Genomic DNA, 23,881 nt, shown 5'->3' on the forward strand with positions numbered 1-23,881 from the left:
ATTGAACTCCAGGTCCCATTACTCACAGTCACAATGGCCAACAGGCATAATGGTAGTCCAACATCTGCAGGAGGGCCGAAGCCCTGGTGCAGACAACACTGACCTAGATGGATCAATTGTGTAATGCAGCTTCATATGTTCATCAAAACAAATCCATACATGTCAGCACAGAGAGAAATGCTTGTATTTCTATTGTATGGAAGCCATGTGAGACTGGTTCCCTTCCTCAGGAGATACACTGGGCTGCCTGGCCAGATGTTGGATATCATCCACGGTGGAGGAGCCAACACATGCAGCTTCCCTAACCTATGGGGAAACATGGCTTCATCACATGTAAACTCGTTTACTAAATGGTTATGTGTGAGGGGCAATTCCCTTATACAATCTAGAGATCAACACTCCACTTCTTGTCCTCCTGGTCACAGAAATAGACGATGTACATATTTTGCTTATGTGCCTTATTTTATGCCTTCCATGTTCTCAGTGAAACATCACATGGGTGGCACCATGCTTCTTAGTAACTGGCTGGAATGTGTTGAAGAGCTTGCCAATAAGTGGTAAGACCAAGGGAAGAACAATTAACCATGGGGCAGGCGGGGGGTGGAGGATGCTCAGGGGTAAACCCAGATCAAACAAGATCTAAATGAAGGATTGTGGCTTGCACTGGCAAATTGCTACAGATGCATACAGTCCCGCTGATTTCAATTTCAACAGTCTGCTGGGCAGAGGCGTAACTAGGGAAAACGGCGCCCGGGGCAAGCACTGAAATGGTGCCCCGTGGGCCCCCCCGCGCCCCCCCAACATACTACATTATACTTAGGTTTTTCCTCACAAGCGCCCACTGCCGCCGCAAAGCCAGGCCACTGACTGGCCGCCAGGCGCCAGCAAAGCAATCGGGGGGCCTGCAGGCGGCGCGGAAGGGACCGCTCGTGGGGAAGGGGGCACCGATGTGCTCCCTTGACTGCTGCAGCGCTGCTGCACTGAGCAGGAAACATTTGTATTAACAAAAATTTTTTAAAAAAAATTTAAAAAAATTTGGTCATGGCGGCGCCCCCCACGTGACCAGAAAAGATGGCGCCCGCGGCACATGCCCCCCCTGCCCCCCTATAGTTACGCCTCTGCTGCTGGGGCATAATGTCCTACTTGCTGTTCCTAATCAATTTATCTTATTTGGTTTGCTTCGTCTCTTCTTCTTTGTCACTTTCCTTTCCTGTTGAGACTAAAAGTGGATCCGGAAAGTAACAATTGTAAAATGAAGCTGATGAAAATCAGGTGACAGGGAGTTATATAATTTGTTGTTCCAAGTACCATTGGGAAAGGTCTGTATGGAACAGCAGAGGTGTAACTTTACCTCAGGGAGAGTTTAAATCAAGAACTAAGCTTGTTTGAGGACCTCGGTTAAAGGTGAACCCGATTTTGCTTCTTGATTATAGACGTCCTGCACAATACAAAAGAATCATGCTTGACTACCTGCCTGGTTGTTAAGATCTTCAGTTGAAATGCTTCTCCAGATGCCCCCACCATCAAAGATGAGGTGGCTGGTAACTGGGGGAATATCATTTTCAGCTGCAGCACACCATTTATGGAATGCTCTTCCCAAAAAGACTCACTTGCCAGCAGGCTCTGGCCTTTGGGCCAGGGCTGAATAAATCCCAATCACCAGGGAGCCATGGTGCCTCGAAATGTGGCACCTAGATTAGGAAGTTGGTAAACATAAAAACGTAAAATGTTTTGGTGTGACACATCATCCTTCGTTTAAATAAAACAAATGAGCACAGATGAGAACCTCAGTTCTCCAGCTGTTAAATTCCTTAGACATGATAACATCTCTTACAACTTTTAAAAATGCAGCCAAGATGCATTTGTTCACCCAGGCTTTTAATTAGATATTGTTTTAATTGTGTTTTTAATAGTTTTAATGTTTTAAATTTTAATTGTTGAAACGTTTTAATCTTTTTATCTGTTCTTATTGTTTTGTTGTAAACTGCCCAGAGACTTGCATTTTGGGTAGTATACAAATGTGTTAAATACATAAATCATAAAAATCACACACAGTTCCCTGACTGGCAGAGAGATAACGAGCGAGGATGGGGGAGAGATGGAGGAAACACCTGATTCTTCTCACAGGCTAATAAACGTCATAGCATCAGCCAATGCCTCCTGAGCATTAACGTCAGGTCTCAGTTTCTCTATAAATAATGCTTCCTTGATTTTCCTTCTTTGTATAAGTTCCTTTCAGTTCCTAAAATAGATATTCTAGTGGGCACCATTTGGCCTTCATGCTTAATCCTCATATGCAATGACCAGGGTTTCGTTCTCTTTGCAAAATGCCTCTAGCAAAATGCTAGATATTCTTTGTTTCTATCTTTCAATGACCTGCTGGATTCCCCAATATAGAATGAAGTGCCACCTAAGAATTGAATCTTATATATTGTACCTTTCTTTCCACAGTTTCCTTCCCTCTGTGATGTACAAATTTCACAATGTGATGTATAAATTTCACAATCTTGTACATCACATCCTATCATACAATCTAGAGTTAACTAACAATTGTTTAAGTGTCACTGGGAAATCACCTTCATTCCCTGACTTTCCAAGATTCTCTGATTTTACCATGTAAATCTATCAGTAATGAATGGTATTTTAAGTACTGGCAAACCCTTAATGAATCTAGCTCTTTTCCAAATCTATAAAACAGGCAATTCATTCCCATTCTTCCTAATTAAGTTTTCAGCTTTCTCTCTGGAATCCTTTTCATTCATTCATCCATCCATTCAATTTCTATTTTCTATTTCCCTTCCAAAAATGGCTCAGGGTGATGTTCAGCTGTGGAAACATCTTCTGCCCTCTTTATCACATTTTTCATAGTTTTCATTTTCAGTATTTTGGGGTGTGCTGATTTATTCTTTCATAAAATGTCCTTTTTGGCTGATTTTCTATACCATTTGGTCTCTAAATGATTATTTCTTAATTTAATTTCCATATCTAGGAAAGAAAGCCAGCCCTCCTCACTTGGGTTTCCCCTCATGAGTCTTATACTCCCTCTCATATTCAAGTTCTCAAATATTTCATCTGCTTGCTTTTCAGTAGAAGCAATAATAATGACTTTTGGATTATGTACTAAGCAGTTATTGGAGGCTTTACATGGAATTGGAATGAGGGAGGAGCAGGTACATTTTGAAAGTTTTTATGCTGAGGCACTGTACACAAATGTAGACAATGAAATGGCAAGACAGAGACTTATATGGTTATTGGAAGAGAATAGTGATGTCGCTGACAAATGTGGTTTTTTGATTAATGACATTAATGCAATGATTACTGTATGCCTGCAATGCAACACCTTTAAATTTGATGGAAAATATTATGTGCAAAGGCAGAGGCTAGCAATGGGTAATAGACTAGCACCTTTATTGGCTATTTCATATTTGGATACCATTGAGAGAAGAAGCATCAATTCTGATGTAATTTTGTATAAAAGTTACATAAATTATTTGATTATTATTACTTCTACTGAAAATAAGGCCGGGTAGGCCACGCAGAGGATGCCGCAATGGAAGGAAAGCCCAGAAAGGGCTGGAGAATGCCCAAATGGGGCAATTTACAGCATAATGAAGGCTGGTAGGGGTAAGTGGGAATTTTTTTAAAAAACATTTGCAACCCCCCCTGGACTGGACCAAACTGGGGGGTGGGTTTCCGATGGGGGGTAAAACCGAACTGGCCCAGTCTGATTCAGACTTGAACTGAACCAGACCAGCCAGTTTCATGCACACCCCTAGCAAAGTGTACTCATTCACTTAAAATGTGGCTGAATAGTGACATTGCTGTGGTTAAGCCTATGGCTATGCTTGCTGGCTACTAAGGGTGCTGCTGTGGCAGCTGTTGCAAGTGAGGACGGAGCCATAATTGTGTGTAAGAGAGCAACTTGTGCCAGTGATGCTACTGCAGTGCAGGCACTGTGTCTGGCATTGGATTCTGGGTCTGTAATTCTTCTTCTTTTTTTTTTTGCCATCTTTGGATTATGTGTTTGGCAATGTGTCCGCCATCTTGAATCAGGATGGATGACATCATCACAAACTATGCCATTGAGGTGTACCTGTGTGTCATTCACTGCAACTGTACCTAATTTGGTTCAAATTGGTAAGACAGTCCACAAATTAGCCCACTTGTGCCGCAGATATTCATGTGACCACCATCTTGAATTGGAGTGGATGACATCATCACACACCACATCATTAGGGCATCCCTATGTGACCCTACAACAAATATGGTTCAAATCAGTTAGGTGGTTCACAACTTAGCTCACTTGTATCTCAAACACGTCCACCATCTTGGATCGGGGTGGATGACATCATCACAAACTCTGCTGTTGAGGTGTCTCTATGTGTCCCTACAACTGTACCCGATTTGATTCATATTGGTCCAGGCGTTGCAAAGCTGATAGTGGGGGACACACACATGGACAGACACACATACAGAATGCTGGGTGATTTCATAAGCCTACTGGAAATTAGGCTAAAAATAACAAATAGATGGCACTTCCTACTTACCTACAGCACTCCTATTTAACTCCTCAAAGAAAGGCTACCTCACCCCATATCTATGAGGGCAGTATATTATATGATCAGTCCAAAGTGAGCTATTTTTTGATCTGAAAGACTGTTATCCTGAACGCAAGTGAAATAAATGGGACAGATTTACAAGTAAATAGGACAGAGGTACTTGTAAATCTGTAACCAATGTGTTACAGAGACAGAGTACTGGAACTGGACCAGGGGATCTGGATTCAAATCCACACTCAACTCAGTGTGAAGCTCACGGGGACAGACACTTTTGGTCCCACTTTTTCTTAGCTGAATTTATTTCACAGGATTGTTGAGAAAATGAGATAACCACTCCTTAGAGTAGTGTGTCCCAAAGGTTTTTTAATCTGGTGACACACCCAAATAAATAAATTGGGGCATACCGACTTCCCAACACCCATCCATCCACCCAAAGCTGGCTCTAAAGGCAGGACATTTAAGACAGGAGCAGCTTGCAGACAGGACCTTGTGGAATGGGATACTTCCTTCCTGGTGTATTATGGGGGAAATTAGCTTCGGCTCCATGCATGCATGCATGCATTCACTCACAACTGGATCCAAAAGGCAGTGTTTAAATACCCTACTTTTAGAGTCAGTTCACTCCCTTGTGCAACTGGAGGGATGCATTCCTCCTGGTGCATTATGAAGTGAGTTGCATGTTTAAACAACCTGCTTTTGGAGCTGACTCAGAGTAGAGTCAGCATAGCACAAGGGCCAGTGTCTTGTGGCACAGGGTTTGGGAAATGCTACTTTAGCAGAAGGATGGTATTCAAATGTAATAAAATGAACAACAACAAAAAGTCCAGGCAATACACCAAAGGCTCTCTTAAATGTGTGGGGGAGAAGCATGTGCACACACATCCTCCTCCCAACCTAGCATGCCATCCCACCACCACCTAACTGTACCACTCCTAATACAATATTTATTTCACGCTTTTAGGAGCAGTTACACACGTGTGCTCACAGTCCTCTAATATTTGGGAAGGGCCAACAGACATGTCATTTGAACCAGCCAAAATTTGTTTACGATGGAGTGTTAAGGCAAGAGAGATCTTGGAAGATGTTTAAGACTGAGTTCACATTTATTTATTTATTCGATTTTTATACCACCCTTCTGAAATGGCTCAGGGCAGTTTACAATTAAAACAGAAACCATTAAAACCAACAACAATTAAAACAGAAATATAAATATAAACACCAATTAACAAATAAAACATCACAAAAAATAATTAAACAATCTGAACAATTTAAACCCTGAAAACCAGGTTACAGTATTAAAACAATTAAAACTAATTAAAAACCCTGGAAGGCCAGGCCAAACATATGGCCAGAAAAACATATGCGAAATCAAAGACTTCTTTACAATTTTGGCTGGCTTTGACTCATATACTGACTCATTTTTAATGCTGGTTTTAAGCTTGCTGCATACGACCATCTATTTATTTTTCTATCCATCTTTCTCTTCTATATATAAATTTCTTGTTTTTATGTTAACTTCTGTAAATTACTTTAGGTAAAACTGTATTTTTAGAAAAGTGATATAGAAGATGTATTTTTAAAAACATATAAATACATTCATCCTTTGATAACTTAAAGTATGGTGATTTGGCATCATGGCAGACCTTTGGGTGGGGCAACCAGGACAATCACCCTCAGCCAAGGGTGGATTAAGCCTTTTGCTGCCCGTAGGTGGCCAAGGATTTGCCACCCCCACCGCCATGAGGGTAGGGGTGGCGAGGGGAAAGTCCCCCCTTTTTATTCTAAAAGCCACCATAGCGGCAGGATGGTGGCAGAGAAAGCAGCACAGCAGTGGCTGCGGGGAGGGGGGCATGAGGGGAAAGTCTTCCCTCCAAACAGATGGGCTGCAGACAGGGGTTTGCAGGGGCGGAGCCGCCATTGGGTTCAAAGAACCCGGGCCATGCCCAATCAGGGGCCGCGCTTTGTCGTGCTGGTTTAGCTCCCGAGCATGGGGCCGCGCAGCCCCTGTTCGGGAGTTAAAGGGCCGCTGTGTTCGCAGAGCAGCCAGGAGTGGCTCTTCCCTGCCTTTAAGGCAGGGAAGAGCCACTCCTGGCTGTGCTGTGAGCGCAGCACCAGCAGAAGTCTAACTCCCGAAGGGGCCGCATAGTTAAATGGCTGGCACTGCATTCACGGGCCTGTAGGGAAGAGCCACTCCGGGCCGCGCCGCGAACACAGTGCCAGCCCGCGTCTAGCTCCCGAAGGGACCATGTGGCCCCATTAGGAGTCAAATGGCCGGCACTGCGCCAGCCTGACTCTGCAGGGCTCAGTTTGGGAGCCAGACCACGCCCCCCCACATCTGACATCAGATGGAGGGGGCGGAGTGAGCAGGGCTGCAGCTGCACACGGGCCACTGGTGGTCAGGCTCCGCCACTGGGGGTCTGCACTCATTTGGGATGGAGAAGGGGACCTGGAAGGAGCTCTCCCTCGCTGCCCTGCCATGCTGCTTTAAGGTAAAAGCGGGCACTTCCCCCCCCCACTGCTGCCACCCCAGCCTTTAAAGTGCAGTGGCCCCTCACCCCCCTCCCTGCAGCCGCCGCTGTGCGGCCTTCACTGCCTTGATCCCGCTACGTAGCAGCGATTTTCAGAAGGGGGGCTTTCCTCTTGCCCCCCACCCTTACTGCAGCCACCACCTCAAATTTTGCCACTCCTCACATTTTGCCACTGTAGCAACTGCCTACTTGGCCTCTCCTTAAATCCACCATTGCCTTCAGTCAGGCCCTGCAGTGGCTGGGTGAGCAGCCTGCTCTCTCCTCAACCGGGCACCAGGCAGGCCCAGCCCCCAGCATTGGGGGCCACGGCTGCTTTTCTTACAGCCAGGGCCCAGAGAGCAGCTGCCACTCACTTGGAGAGGAGGCACTCGGCCCCCACCACCTGTGGCTGCTTTCTCTACTCTGTCACAGTAGAGCGAAGAAAGCAGCCAGAAGTGGTGGGGGCTGGCTCTGTCTCCCACTACTGGAGCCCAGCAGCGGCAGCACCAGCTCAGAGGGGGAGTGGGCTGGGAGGAGGTGTGGGACCCACAAGCACACTCTCTCTCCCCTGCCCCTGGCTGTTCAACACGGTTCATCACAGCAACTTGCCCCAGACTCTCCTCTCCCTTCTAGCCCTTTCCCAGCATGTTCAAGTGAGCCACCAGCAAACTAGGCAAAGCTGGACGGAAATCTTTTATCTCGTTACTAGATGTAGTCAAGGGTGGTTGCTTTTTAAATGAAGGATATTTCCATACGCCAGTTATTAGGAGAGACAGCTAACGTGTTTTGCATATTTGTATTCTTTAATATACCTCTCCACACACCACTATTTGACTCATTATATATGGCACAGAGGGGAAATAATTGACTAACAAGCAGAAAGTTGCCTGTTCGAATCCCCGCTGGTGTTTCCCACCTATATCGGGCAACAGGGATATAGGAAGATGCTGGAAGGCATCGGGAGATGGCAATGGGAAACCCCTCCAGTATTCTACCAAAGACAACCACATGGCTCTGTGGTCGCCAGGAGTCAACATCGACTTGACGGCACACTCTACTTTATATTCTATTTACCCAAATAAAACATGACTCTGAATTTAAGACAACTTCCATTAGAACTACAGGCGAAAAATATCTGTATTTACCTGAAAGGCAGAGGGCTATGAATTTAAGACCACCACCCTAACATCAAAAAACAGGAAAAAAATCTAGTCGGATTCAGGTAAATACGGTAAGAACAGGAGTTTCCTTGTACTGTACTGCCAGACCAATAGTCCAGCTAGGCAGTGCTGTGACTACTCTGACTGGCAGCAACACTCCGGGCTTTCGGCAGGGGTCTGCCCCAGTTCATTCCTAGACCTTCTCCAGATCTCTCCAAATAACGTCAAATACAACTTTCTTTTGCACATGCAATTGCTGCAAGTCATCAAGTAGTAAAATCCTTAAGTGGCCAGGCGTCGGTGTGGAGACCTATCCACGCACGTGTGAACCGACCATAAACACTAGACAGAACCTGTCTCGTTCCCTGCGTGGAATCGCTTTTGTAAACACACCCTTTGCAGCACGGACACCCCTGGAATTCGAGGGCAAGAAACGAGCTCCTCGCAGAAAGGCGTCCTCCCCTCCCCACGCCGCGTGGGCCTTCGCGCGCAACCGCACGTGGCAACCACCACCACCCCCACTCCAGTGCGCGGGGCCCGGCTACTCACTGCTTAAAGGGGTCGTGGAAGGGCAAAGCAAGCCAATCCCCGTGCATCTCCTGCACGTATTCCGCCATCTCCTCGGGGCTGCGGTCAGAGGAGACGAACACGATCTCGAAAGGAGCCGACAGGTGCCTCTCCTCCACCAGCTCGGTGTAGAAGTCGCACAAGATGGGGGTGAAATCCCGGCAGAGGGAACACCACGCGGCGGAGAAATACAAGCCGACGATCTTGTTCTGCAGCGCTTCCTCGGGATCAACTGCGTGCCCGTCCTTGTTGAGGAGGACCCGCCCGCTGAAGATGTCCACCATCCTGAGCGACGCACACCACTTACGGAGGGGGAGGGTCGGTTTATTGGGTTGGTCTTTCTCGCTCCTGAGCTCCCAAAGCCGGCTCGGGGCTACTTCGGCAACCGCAGAGCACCGTGCTGGAGGAAAGTAACTTTAATTTCTAAGCTGACCCCCACAGCGCCAGTTAGCCCCGGGCTCTTCTCCAAACTGCCACGGTGCAAATCTTGTTGTGGAGGAAAAGTGGAGCAGAACAAGATCTAAAGGCAAAGCCTTTCTTAATCTTCTGGGCTCTTAAGGAGTGCCAGACGACTCTGGCACGCAGGCTGTTTGGAGGGAAAAAGCAAACACTCGAACAGCAACAAGTGCTGAATCGGATCGCAGCTCTAAATTTGCCTAAGAAAAATCTCAAAAGTGTCTGGGGCGGCGGGGAAAAAACAGGCGCTGAAGGCAGGCGGTGTGTGTCGTGCGGAAGAGAGCGAGAGCCAAAGCGTGAATGCGGGGCTCAAGGTAATTCAATCCGTTGAGCGGGAGGAAAGTGCCATAAGGCTGAGGATGAAGCCTTTGTTTGCGCGTCTATAAATGGAAGGAGCTCAGCTAAAAATAGCCGACAGCCAGACTAGATGTGCGTTTGGAAGGCCCGGTCTCTTGATCAGTCCGTATCCCAGGGTTTGATTGCACAACGGGACGTGTATCTCTTTAGCGAAGCTTCTTGATCCTCGCTCAGACTTCACAGGCCCCGCACGCGGCAGGATCTCTCACTCAGCCCTACGAAAAGAGAACAAACACACAGTCAAGGCTGTTCTGCTGCTTGCGTCCGACATGGCTTCTCTGTCGCTCTCCTCTCTCTCCTGTTCTTGGTGGAGGAGCTTCTCCTCTCATTCTCCACGTTCACACAGTCTGTAGTCCTCAAGCATCGGTGACATATAACTTTTTGTGGGCAAGTTTTCCTGTTCACCCGCACTCTCTTCTTCAGAATGGTTGTTAAGGAAAAAGGGAGTGGTGGTGGGGGATGTTTACTGGGCATAGTGAAAACGCACCAGACGGCAATTTGTAACAGTCTTAAGAGAGAGGCAAGAAAGTGTTAATGCAAACGAGGTGTTCCCAACCTTGAGTCCCCTACAACTCCCATCATGGCCAGGACTTTCGTGGCAGGGGGATTATGGGAATTGTAGTTGAGCATCATCTGGGACCCAAGGTTAAGAACATAGGAAGCTGCCATATACTGAGTCAGACCATAGGTCCCTCTAGCTCAGTATTGTCTGCACAGACTGGCAGCGGCTTCTCCAGGGTCGCAGGCAGGAGTCTCTCTCAGTCCTGTATTGGAGATGCCAGAGCAGCTCCATCTCCTAACTAAGGGGAATATCTTACAGTGCTCACACATTAAGTCTCCCATTCATATGCAACCAGGGCAGACCCTAAGCGGACAAGTCATGCTAGCTACCACAAGACCAGCTCTCCTCTCTGTTAAAAACCCTTAGGATAAACCATGCTAGCTGCAAAAAACATTCTCAGGTTTCCCCAAAGGGAATGACTTATATTTCTTTGAAAATATAAATGCCAGCAATTAGTGAGATTTAATTCAGTCCTTAGTAACTACACTATTCCTCCCTCTTTTCCCATGCCACAGATCAGATGGACAGTAGAAGTGTTTGCCTCATCACTTTTAGGGCATGAGATCCTTACCGTTTTTCTGACAAGCGTACAAACGGAATTTTTGCTCAAAGGAAAGAGAAAAACAAGTTGCTTACCTGTAACAGATGATTCTTGAGCGATCCATAGGTATTCACACGGATGGGTGATGTGTCTGCTCAGTAACCACTGCAGAAGAACTTCAATAGCTGCACGAAATGCTCATGCGATGCCCTGTGCTCACCTGCGTAGCCATTAGTATTTGGCTGTTGGAGCGTTGTCCTCAGTTTCTGAAAAACAAAGAGGGAATTTCTTTTAAAAGAAGGGAGTTTTCTCAAAGGAGAAAGCAGCAGCCTATTTTTCTCTGATTCAAGTTAGCTCTCTATGTGCTAGTTCCAAAGTCTACATAAGCAGGCTTTCCCATTTGCTCAGAGCATGATCTAAAGGCACATGATACAGCCACCTTGCAGAAGCTAGGCAGGTCTTGGTGTGCTTAGTGCCAGGAAGGGAGACCCTTGCATGCCAACTTTGGGGATGGGACCACAGCTCAGTGGCAGAGCATCTGCTTTGCATGCAGAAGCTCTGAGGTCCAATCCTGGCAGCTCCAGGTAGGACTGAAAAAGACTTGCCTGTAATCTCGGAGAAGCTGCTTCCATTCAGTGTAGAGAATGCAAGATGAGCTAGATGAGCCAATGATCTGACTTGGCTGCTTCTGATGTTCTCACAAACTCTTTAGCATGCTTAAACGTTAAGCAAAAAGGCGGGGAGGGGAGGAAAGACAAAGCTGGACATGCTGGAAAAGCCCCAGAGTTTGTACTTTGAGATGGAATGCAGGACTTTATATGCAAACTTAATTAGATTAACCTCAGTTTGGGACAAAACTAAGCGCCTTGTGGCACCTTAAAAAGCAACGTATTTATTGTAGCAGAGCTTTTGAGAATGACAATCCATTTTGTCAGATGCATGAAGTGTAATCCTCAGTAGGCAGGCATGTCTCTACCAGTGGCGGCAGCTGCTTCTTGGGGTTGGGCAGAGGGGAGGGGAAGGATCCAGGGATAATCCTAGGCAAGTCCAACCCTAAATTAAAAAATGAATCACCCGCCCATGGTTTTCTCCATCTGTACAGTTGTCTCAACCAAAATCCCCATCATTCACACCAACATTTGGCAGCTGGCTATTTAGTGCTAAATTCACCCCTTCATTGGCTGCGAGCAAATGAATCCAGCCCTTGAGTGGTTCATGATAGGTGTCAGTGTGGAAAGTAGCAATGCCTTCTCTCTCTAAAGTCCACACACCTCTTCTGCCTCTCAGTAGCTCCATCCCTTCTATCAGTATTGTCTCCATATCTCCCCCTCCTTGCAATCTCAGCCTTCTCCTCTTCACCTCATGCAGGATTAGGTTTATAGGATCAACTGAAGTTGGGGGTGGGCATGTGGATCTTGAGCACCTGTTTGCAGGTAACACCTACATATTTCACACCATTTGAAAGTGTTACCAACAGTGTTACCAACCACGGTTTTGAGTATATACAAATAGGAAATTGTGACAGGTCTTGCCGACGAGTATCTGCAGTTGGGAAGATTTTTTAGTAATTGGGGGGGCGTTCAGCAATTTTTTGGGGTTCAGAGGTTCAATCTGCTCATTCCTCTTGCTGGCACTTGCTGCCTCTTGCCAATTTAAAATGCCTTTGAGTGATTTTGGTGGGGTTCAAACAATTTCCAGATGTTCGATCTGTGCATTCTTTTTGGTTATTATTGGCAATATTATAAGATTTTTAAAAGTATTTTTTGTTATCCCCCCCCCTTTATTTTTAGGTCTTTTTGCGGCCGTGGTTCCCCATACTCCCCGTTTCCCATAGACTTTAATGCCTCACCAACTGCAAATTTGCCAACGGCAAGGTTTTGCCAGAACGGAACCCTCGTGGTTGGCACTGTACCACAGTGTGTTTGGCCACACACAGAGCCAACTAGTTTCCTTGCTTCTAACAAATATGCACATGCATACTTTTTTTTTAAAGCAAGCCTTATTTCTCCCTTTCACACAATATAAACATTTCTGGGATATGTCCTTGGGCTGCAAATCTTGGGAGTAAGACACCATGGGTTTGTTAAGGCTTTACTTGTAATAAGCTGTATAGAATTGGTGACGGTTCTGTGCAACATTTACTTGAGAGACGCCTTTATCAGATTTGAAAATTAAGCCATATAAATCACAAACCTGTACAAAGAACTTATGCTGAGGACCTCTCCTTTCAATCCTACCACTCACAAAAACAAAAAACAAAAAACAAAATACCAACCAACAGCAAACAGGAACTGGCTTGAGGACCAGAATGGTGGAGCTACTTGACTATTTTGGCCTAGCTTGGTTTTCAAGCTGTGCCTCTTAGGTTGCCCATGAAAAGAAGGCAATCATCTCATAATTCTTAAAAAATAAAGACATTTCTGCATTAATGGCACACACATTATAAACAGGATAAGCTGGAGGTCATCCAATTAGTAATTTCAGTTAAAATGCTGTATTGGCACTGGTGGCCAACCAGTGTCCAACAGGTTCTGGGATTCTGAGGCAATAAGCTCAAACCAGTGTAAATGCCAAAGAGGTTTTATTAGACAAAATTGAATAATGTTTTAAAGAGGATTACAGAACAAAAGATAAAGCATACGTCCCTGATCTGGCGCAATCTTTTTTCATCGGGGAGCCCCGGTGACGACGAAAAGGACTTGGCCCCTGTAATGCCAGCTGGTGCGTAGCACCTTCCTGGGTCTCTCGGTCTATGCTGAAGCTCCAAATTACTGGGTATCTGTGTCTTTCTTATACTTTTATGACTCTCATAAGCAGCACCAAGAAAGGGGCTGTTATCCCCCCCCCTTATCAGTAGTCTGTGTGAGACCAATGCACTTGACCAGTGGCCAAGTACATTCCCATCCCAGGCAGTGCATCTTCCCATCCTCCCTGCCCCAGGTGGGTGATTAATGCATATGTTTTAAGTAAACCTTATCCGTGCCCAGCTGTACTAATTGACATAGTAATATAAACTGAAAATATGAATACAGGAATGGAGGTGGATATACAGTTTTCTATTTTAAAAACAGGAGTACAAGGTTACTAAAGTTTAAGGCTAGAGAGGCTTAGAATGAACCCTTTAAATGCATGGATATAAGCAGTGTGTATAGTAGTCTACATGTGCAGAGGGTAAAAGTGGATCACACCACTAGGCTTCCTCGCCATATCTTCCACAGTGCCACTACAAATGCCTTGTTTTATTTGGAAGCTATAACCCCCCACTCCTCTCCTTCGCCCTCAAGAGAAGTGAGAGGGTAGGAGAAAGACAAAAGGAACAAGCAAGAGTTAAGACTTTGCTTAAAGTCTCAGAAGAGGAGGAAAGGGGGGGGGGGCAGAGGCGGCTGCTTGCTTGTTAGTAAAGTACCTACCCAGAGGAAATGCCAGTCCACATCCCCCACTTCCCCCCTCATTCTCTAGATCTCATGAGTTTTGCTAAGATTTGCTAGTGGCATTTTAAAAAGAAAAGAGCTCCCAGCAAATGCTGGAGAAATCCAATGCCTCCCGAGGGCTTGGTTGGGGTGCTGAGTGAGGAGGAAAAGGCTGGCTTCCCTCTGGAAAAGGGGAAGCTAGAGAAAGTTAGCCAGGGCTCCTACCTGTCCTGAACTCCCATTTTGCTTGCAGACTGAGTGCTCTCATTTTGCACACAGATCTCCAGAGAGCCCTCTCAGCCTGCCTAGAAGGACCCTGGGAAATCAGATGACTGGGCTGGTCTTATTTACTGCCCATTGGTCAGAATGGGTGCCTGTAAGCTATTCTGACTTCTGATTGGTTGGGGGCTGGGCTAGCCCCTGCCCACCCTTGCGGGGGGTGGGTGGGAGAAAAGAAAGGCACATCCTAATTGGTGCTGAAGCACTAAATATACTATTCTGGTAGTGACTAAATATGGTTACTTCATTTGGGGGCAATGGATCCCACTGAACACCCTAAGAAGGAAGAAATGGCTTTATAAAGAAATTTAGAAAAAAGACCAAGTGCCGTCTACTGGCAACCAGTGAAAATGCAAAGGCAGCACTCAGATGATACACACACACAGAGAAAGACCGAGAGGAAGGAAGAGATGGTATATCTGGTGAGAGAAGGGGGGGATGGTAAGTGGGGGGCAACACCCCCTCTGCCCCAAATAAGGAGCCCAAAAGGGGGCCAGTCCGAGTTTGAACCGAACTGGGCCTGGTTCGGATCGAACTGGTTCAGCCTGGTTAGAGCGGCTATGCTTATAAAGGAGGATCTGGTGAGGATTCCTCTTTACAAGCAAAGGGGATTCCTACCTCTAAAGGGGTTCAAGGGGTGGGTGAAGGGAGGGTGAGAGGGCACCTTACCACTGGCATCATAGCAGCAGTGGCTCTTCGGTGTTGGCGGCTCCTCTGGGCTCCACTGGCGCAGGTTGCCACCTTCCTGTGCTGCTGGGGGTGGCGGAACGTCGGCAGGGCCTAGAGGAGTAGCTGCTGCTTCTAAGGAGCCGGCGGCGGCAAGCTGCCAGCCGTGAGGTGCCCTCTTGCCTACCCCCACCTGCCATTTGAACCCCTTTGGAGATAGGAATCCTCTTTGCTTGAAAAGGGGAATCCTTACCGGATTCCCCTTTACAAACATAGCTCCTTGAATGGGGCCAAACCGTTTTGTCCTGGCTTGACTGCACAAACCAAACTGCCAGCTGAACCAGTTTGTGGACCAGTGGTTTGGTTCTAATTCAGTTTGAATTCAAACCAAATCGCTGAGAACGGTTTCTTGCACACCCATAATTACAATTTTTCCCCATGGAAAATGTTCCACATCATTGCAAATAACAGACCAAGCCAGTTCACAGTCTGTTTAGAGCATTTGGAAAATCAGCAAATGCTCCATGTACCCACACTTTGCCTTGATCTTTCAGCTGGACATTGGTCTGGGGAGGGATGCATCCAGGCAGACATTTAACAGGTGCAGTTTTGCTAATCACTTCCTAGAGATGCCCCTGATGAATTTCTGCTTGATGCATCTCTGATCAAGGCAAAGTGTGGGTGCATGGTGCCTCATTTCTAAAGCCATCATCATATACCAGACTGTACAAAGCCTTTACACCTTATTTGGCACATAAGTTAAGATACACATCTTAACCTGAAATTTCCATTCTCTTTAGAGCACAAGTAAAAATGTAAAGCCTCAACTCTCATCTTAAACTAAGGTTTTTGGATTGCTGAATAGCATATAACACACTGGAGGATGAGCAAATGAATGAGCCCCTGATAGTGTAGCTGACACTGGGTTGTTTCAAACAATACCAGCCAGGCGTGTAGGGAGCTCGCTGGCAAGGTCCCACCAGCAGCTCCTTTCTTTATGGATTTGTGTGCATTTGTGCGCCCAAGCTACGCCCCCCTCCCCCTTCATGTCAAATGCAGGGGCTGTGGTCTGTGCTGGGAAAGGGCTATTTAGCCCCGTTGAAAATTTCCTCTCCTCAGTCAGTGGTTCATTGAATCTTTTACTAGGAGCTCCTTTTTCTGAGGAGCTCTCTCTCAGTCAGTGATTCAGCAAATGGCCCCTAAACATGAGCTCCAAAGACTTGTTTAAAGGAGGGGCATGTAGGACATCTCAGTGGATGCTTTCTTGGTATGCTTCTCCTTCTTCATGTGTGCTGGGGCTGGTATTGTTTAAACTGGTCCACTGTTGGGTCCTCTAATGGTGTTACCATAATAAATAAGGGGACAGAGTTGGTTGAAGGGTTCCTGGCAAGTTTAGTCTCTGTGTGTTTCTTTGATGTTTGTTGTTATTGGCAAGTAGCCATTTAAGCTTATGAAGCTGTCTATAAGGAAGAACAGACCTGCCACCCAAGGCCTATGAGAGAAAATTGTCATTGTCTACAATGGGCTGTATATCACTGATGATACTTTGAAGTGGCTTGAGCTGGAAGCTGTAGATGAAACCATTGGGGTCCTGTTATTTCCCCTTCTGGGTCTGTACAGGTTATGGCTATGGACAATGGATAATGTCCATTGTATGTTCTGATTGAAAGCTGGAAGCATGTTTGTGTGCATAGAGTAGAGTGGGTTTCCACTTATAAGATGTGTCATGTAGTTGCACAGTAGTATCCTGAAAGTTCCCCCTGTTTGATGTATTGGTGGTGGGAGAGTTGTGGAAGTCCTGGAGGAATTTCTCAGGGTCCTCCTCCTGTCCACAAGTCAAGATGGTGATGTAATCAATATATCTCTGCCAGACAGGAGACAGGAGTTGTTATTATTTGTTTTAACTAATGTTAACTTTTCTGTTGTTTTTTGTTGTAAACTGCCCAGAGACATAAGTTTTGGATGGTATAAAAATATGTAATAAGTTGAGGAAGCATTCCAAATGAACCATTAAAACCTCGGCATACTGTGGTGCCATGCAAATCCCTGTGGCAGTGCCATTGACTTGAAGGTACAAGTTGTGCCCACAATCGAAGTAATTGTGGGTGAGGACAAAAAGGCAAAGCTTGATAGTCAGATGTGCTGTAGTATAATATCTGATAATATTTTTATAGCTTGTAGTCCATCTTTGTGGGTGATACTGGTGTATTGAGCCTCTACATTCATGGTTATTAGGATGGTATTCTCTGGGAGATTGTGCATGGGTTGCACTGACTTCCTGTCAGTTGGACGTGACTTGTCAATAAGTTGGAGCATTGGAGACATGAAGCCTGAAAGTGCAGTTTGTGTATCCAGAGACCCCTATTGTATAGTGCCGGTGACTGAAACAACAGGGAAAGGCTTATGAAGAAATGCTGCAGTTTTTGAGTTTAGAAAAAACATGAAGATGACATATACATAATGGATTATACAATTATGTATGGTATACAGACAATGGATAGAGTGAAGCTTTCTTCTTCAACATTATAACTATGGATCATCCCATGAAACTGATTGGCTAGAGATTTAGGACACAAAAAAGCAAATACTTCTTCACACAGCACATAATTAACCTACTGAATTTGCTGTCACAAGAAGTGGTGATAGCCACTAGGTTAGGTGTTTTAAAATGGGATTAAGCAAATTCATGAATGACAAGTCTATCAATGGCTACCAGTCTTGAGGGCTATATGCTACAACCAGGTTCCAAGGCAGGATGCTGCTGAAGGCCATTTGCAGGGAAGTAAAGGCAGGAGAAGGGGTATGCCACCACAGTTGCCATCTCCTCTTTCTGGGTTTCCCAAATGCATCTGTGGGAAATAGGCCTTGGCATGATCCAGTAGGGCACTTCTTTACAGCACTAAAATGATGGTGGCTGTCTGTCAGTGCACTGTCTAGTGTAGAGCTACACAACTCTGGCCCTCTGGTTTTTGTTTTTGTTTTTTACTACAACTCCCATCATCCCCAGGCACAGTGGCCAATAAGTACAGTGGGAGTTGTAGTCCAACATTCTGCAGCTGGAGGACCAAAGTTGTGCAGCCCTGGTCTAGTGGTATGCTCAGGGGTGATGAAGTATTCCTTGTGATGCAGATAGTGGAAATAGGCCTAGCGATCACCACATAGATTTATCAGGTGTGGATTTGGTGGGGCAAAAGGCAAGCCCCCAGAAAGAACTGACTTGTCTGTCTGACTCAGATTATGACTGGGTAATTTTACAATATTGCTGGGTGTGCTGAGGGTTTTTCTTTTGTGCCCCCACGGAGCTGGTGATAGGAGTTTCAGTTAGCTTGGTGTCATTTTTTCCTTAGAAAAACCAAGTGTTTGTATTAGATCATGCTTGGGGCAAGACTGTTTTGAGTTTGCACCAATATTACTGAGACAAAGAAACAAAACGGCTGTTCTGCCAACCCCAGTTTCTGAGGAGAGCTATCAGCAATCAAGGCTTTTTACGATGTCATGACTTATTTGAAAAACCATAGGTCTCTGAAATGGTTTCCAGGGTTGAAAGAGGTCTGAATCTGGTTTCTACATCTGGTGTGTAGTTCAGCCAGGCCCCTAGAATTCACAAATATCTTTTCCATCTGCCAGATGAATGCCATACTAGCTTAGGCACATGTTTTAGAGGCAAATCCCTAACAAAGGCTCCATCTTAACTTAGATATAGAATCCTGATTAAAATATAATCCTAGTTAGCATTAACCAGTGGCAGGTGTGTGTGCCGATGTAACTCTTAAGATAGTTGAGGCTGTAAGGGCAATTTGTGCTTGCGAGGGGAAAACGGGAAGAGAAGATGGGGAAGAATTATAGGATCCTATCACCCATCCATGCTCCCTTAACTATGATTAAGGAAGAGGCATTTTATGTTTCCTATGATACTGCTGTTTTTTGGTGGGTTTTTTGGTTTTGGTCATTTAAAAAATTACCTTGAGTTCCAATTCTGCTTTAAGGAAGGAGTTGATGAGTATCATAGTTTACATTAAAAGGTGAAAAAATGCCATAGACCACAAAAACATAAAAATAATTAAAAAGGTAGAAAATGGGAACAATAGGTTTGTTTAAAAGCAAGAATGGAAGACTGTATTGCATAGTCACAAAATACCTTATGAATATATTACATATCTTAAATATTGGCCATTTAATACCTTGGTGACATTATCAGCATCGAGCAACTGCAGGTTTATTATTGTGTTTTTAAAGACCAAAATGTATCTGGCTATTGGTGAAGATTTTGTGGAAACAGTCTGGTGACCAGAAATTCATCCGCTCTTATTGCTGGGCTACTACCAAATGTCAGCTTTCAATTAACTAACAGGTACTTCCTTCCTAAACACACTATTTATATTTGGGCTGCAGGGCGGGTGGGAGAATCACATAATGGGTGTTTTAAGTTTCCATTATGACTTGACTAGCCTTCATGGAATGTTGTGGATTTCCAGCTCTTTCTTATTGTTTTGCTGCTAGGGAATACTTGGCCAAACTACATTTTTAATGTAATGTGTAGTTTGGTCTCGTGTTTGGTTTTTGTTTTATTTAAATAAGAGCCAGTGGCTAGCAGTGAAGGGGTCAGGATTGGGACCACATTGTTTGGGAAACCCATTCCCCTTACATTGTTACCCTGATGAAAATTGTCTCCTGCCCCCATCCCCCCAGATACAATTTAAGCAACACAAGCACAGGTTCACACTTTGCATTTATCGTGAATGCATGGCAGCCCATTTAGGGCTTTGCCTTTTGTTTCTTAAAACAGTCCTAGACAGCTTGCCTTAAATCTACATCTCACTTTAGTAATGTGAATTGGTTAACAGATCTAGCATATTTCGCCTTTTGGAGTTTAGTTGGGGGGGGGCAGCCCCTCCCCCCAGTTTAGTTTAGTCTAAAAACTGAGATAGGAAATGACACTTCAGCAACAGAGAGAAAGGTTTGTTATAAATGTGTAGCCAATGCTTTGCACAGTTCCCAGCAATACAATGACATTCCACAAAAAATGATCTTCATGTTGCACCTGTTGCCCTTGTTTGACTTGATGAGAAAAGCACAGCATTTGCCTAAGAGTTTTACATGATCTTGAACTAACAGGGTTGGTAGTTCGTTGAGAATGCATAGAAGTTTTTATACTTTGGATACCCAGCTCTTTTATTCACTGCACACATTGCTTTTGCATATTCTATTCTTTTAAAGGGTTATTTGTTTTGGTCTGGAGTTAGGTTTTGGAAGCCACTCCGAGGTTTATCATCATGCCGCTATTTTTATAGCGCTCCTGATCCTTTCTCAAGGGAGCAAATTAGCTTTAGCTCGAGACTGAGGTGACATTGCCTGTTGGGAAACTGGTAAACATTGCTTGGATACTGCCAGATGTCAGTTTTTAGTCAACAAAGGTATTTCCTCCCCAACCACACTCCATTTATACTTGTATTAAAGAAAAACTTGTGTCCTCAACTTTTCCATTATGATTTAATAGGGGGTTTTTTTTGGTATGTTTTACTATAGTGGCAAAGCTCGCTTTTTCAGGCAATTGTGAAGGAATGGCAGCCTTTCTTCCACAGCAGCAAGGGATTTCGGAAAGCACTTACAAGAAAATGGGAATTTAGATCTGCTTCTCCTGTTCCTAATTATTGTCCTTGCTGTTATAAAATACTCGACATAGTATGCTCATTCCAGACAGTAAACCCAACTGTAAATGATAGGAAGGCCCATCATTTGATTTATTAACCAAACCGTGGCTTGAGACCATTTCCAAAAAGTACAGCTTCTCATAACTGCCAGCAAGTCCAGTGCCCAGGAAAATGTCAGGAACCAAGAGAGCGCACTCCCAGCAGACATGTTGTGCGAACCCCAAATCCGGTTTCTGAGCCATCACCCTAGTCTGTCTGCCCAGCTTAAAATATTGGTTCCTAGGGGGTAGAGAATGTTGGGTGGAAGTTGGTAGAATGTTAGGTGGACGACTCAGGAACCAGTCTTGGGTGGGTTCACACGACATTCCAGTTCTTTAGATTACCTCGACAGGAGAGTGCATTCTTGGGTCAACATTTTTTGGGGGGGGGCACCACACTTGGTGGTGGTCATGTGAAGCTACTGCTTGAAAAGTGCATGACAAAATCAACCCTATCTGAAAGCAGATCTGCAAGTCTAGTTTTAGGCACTTGACTGCAGTATCTTATTCAGACTTTTAAAGATGGGGTTAAAGCACGTGTTGTGAAGTGGTTTGAGTACTGATAAGGAAAATGAAGGTTCCGATCCAAGTTTTCATTGCATACTTGCTGCTGTTTTGAGTTTGTCATACCTTCCCATTGCCAGAATGGCAGGATGCTTCTAAGTTAGCAAATTTCAAATTACTTAACTCACAGGTGTAGGGTATGACAAATTCTTTTTATGACCTCTTGAGGGGGGGAAGTAGTCCATAGTAACATTTACTTTCTCATAAAGTCTGCATTTCAGAGAGTCATGTTATTGTCACACAGCACATTTTTATAGAGGCCAGGGACTTCCTCACATTTATCAAATGGATGCCTGCCATTTACCATAGCTGCCTGGAGGATGTACAGCTTGTGTGGTCCACTTCCTACAACTCTAGGAGCATCCCATGGTATGAGTAGCAATCTCGGCCAAGTTCCTGGTTGTACACCACACTGCAATGCCCTGTAGGGACTTGGGCAAACTTCTAGATTAATGCACTCTGCAGTAAAAGCTGATAAGCAGTCTTTTTATATACAAACTATACACATTGGTACACAGTCTTATGTACAGGCCATGCAGGTCAGTGAAAGTAAACAGATCTAAATAGAGCAGGATTCTGAAACCTTCCCAAGCTGAGGTCACTTTAGCTGCTGCTGAAAACCACGTTCTTTTGACTGCTCACAGTAGATTGTTTCATTTTTTGTATGCTTTAGAAAAATGTGTCTGTTGTAGACAAGCTATGAGCAAATCACATCTTTCCAAATATTCAGCTAACGGGAGAGCAAATCCATGAGCATGGTCAAAAGGGAGAAACTCTCTTTGATGCAAGAATCTGCTTTAAACATTTATTTCAAGTGTGGTTTTGTTCACATCCTTGTCCGATACCCTCTATGTTGGGGTTAAGGATTTCCATCTGATGAAGTAGTACAGAAACATGATAGCACTACAGAATAATGGGATAAAGGGAAAATAGATACCAATCAACAACATGAAAAGTCAATTAAATTATTCAAGGATTCTTTAGATTCCAGAGATTCCATTTAGCTTCCAGAGTACTATGCCTAAAAGTTAGCTTATATGAAATATCCTTTAACAGCCCACCATTAGATGACAACATGCTAAATGGAAAATAATAATTTGGGGCAATTTCTAGGAAAAGCTGTATGTTTTTACATGTTGGAGAAGTCTTAATTGGAGACAGAATCTAAAAAGAAAGCAAGTCCATGTTGCATTGACAACTAAGATCAGAGCTCAAGTTGGAGAATTTACACAGGAGATAAACTATAAAATGCTTTAGCTGTAAAAGACACGTTAGATAGACTGCAAAGTCTCTTTAAAACCTCTGCTTAAAAGCTTTTGGAATGGGTTTAGCTAGTATTTCTTATATATAGCAATTATTAGTCTTACTTAAAGCAGCATTTATATTCTGCTGAAGTTGTTTTAATGGATGTTTATTCCAACTATTATAGGCCAGGTTGAGCAAATGTTTTGAAGAGGCAGAAGATAACAAATTGTTATCTGTTAAAGGCAGAAATACCTAGGGCCTTGTTGTACAAGGTCTGAAATATCTTCATCTGGAAGAAGAGTTATGCATACTGACATATGTATAATGTAGTGCTTTTAGTGGCTTAAGTACCCTTCTCGTTCATTTGCTATTTTCAGTCTGAGGCACACAGACACTAGTAAACTTCTCAACAATACAAAAGCTAGAGGCAGGGCTGTGGAGAAGAGGAGCACATTTTCCAGATGACGGGATAGACATACATATTTCCCCTTCACACATGACTCTGAAGTGGGCAGAGGAAGGAAGCAGCATTCACACATCCTCTCTTGATGTTTCTATGAATATCTGAAGCAATTCATCACTTGATTCTTCTCAGACCACTTCATCATAGCCTATGGACCCTTTTTTATGTCCCACAGCACATACCTGTTGCTTTCTCCAGGTCAATCCAGATCTTGCCAATATGACAGAAGCTTTGGTGTGAGACTAGCACCCTGTAATCCTGAACTCCTATTTTGTGTATCAAAATAGTGTCAGTTGGACTGTTCAACTGTTTTCCCTTTTAGTGTGCCTGCTTATGTGTTCCAGACACTCCAACCGCTTCTCTCAGCTTCTAAGGCAGACATCCAAGGCAGGCAGTTTAGAGTGTTAATGGTCTGCTGGTCATGTGATGCTTCTCTAACCCCTTTGTTGTTTAAAAACTGACTAGAGGATTATATTGCTGACATATTGCTTTTTATACCATATGCCAATTTTGTATTGATTGATTTAGACGTCATAATTCGGGTAGCATTAAACAGACCTTGTACACTGTAAAGCGGTGGTCTATTCCTGAAGGGCTAGAGCACTGATTCTGGGGGCAGCGGGAGTGGTGGCCACTGCAAGAAGGGAGCCCTCTCCTTTCTTCTGGGTACAACAAGCAGAAGAGAGGTTCAATACATGAAGATACTAGTGTGTATAACTGGCTCTTCAGAAAAGGGTTGTTTTGTTGCATTAACAGGGAACCAGTAGCCTAAGCTGCAGGAAATTTAAGTACCAATAGCCTGCCCAAAATAAGGAGCAGAGTTGTTAAATTTGCTGTGGCAGCTGTTTAGTTTCGC

General features: G+C 44.6%; 1 protein-coding gene across 1 annotated transcript in view; it reads right to left on the reverse strand.

The window, feature by feature from the left end:
* The window catches only part of NXNL2 (nucleoredoxin like 2), a 32,485-nt gene extending 8,974 nt beyond the window's left edge, over positions 1 to 23,511 (reverse strand). Inside the window, exons 1-3 of the mRNA XM_053289715.1 lie at positions 23,208 to 23,511; positions 10,805 to 10,975; positions 8,776 to 9,821 (exon numbers count right to left, since the gene is read on the reverse strand). Of these exons, the coding sequence (XP_053145690.1) occupies positions 8,776 to 9,077 (302 nt within the window). The 5' untranslated portion in view covers positions 9,078 to 9,821; positions 10,805 to 10,975; positions 23,208 to 23,511. The remainder of the gene's footprint in view (positions 1 to 8,775; positions 9,822 to 10,804; positions 10,976 to 23,207) is intronic.
* Between the last annotated feature and the right edge of the window lie 370 nt (positions 23,512 to 23,881).

The sequence above is a fragment of the Hemicordylus capensis genome, chromosome 2, assembly GCF_027244095.1.
Source record: "Hemicordylus capensis ecotype Gifberg chromosome 2, rHemCap1.1.pri, whole genome shotgun sequence".
Taxonomy (NCBI): Eukaryota; Metazoa; Chordata; class Lepidosauria; order Squamata; family Cordylidae; genus Hemicordylus; species Hemicordylus capensis.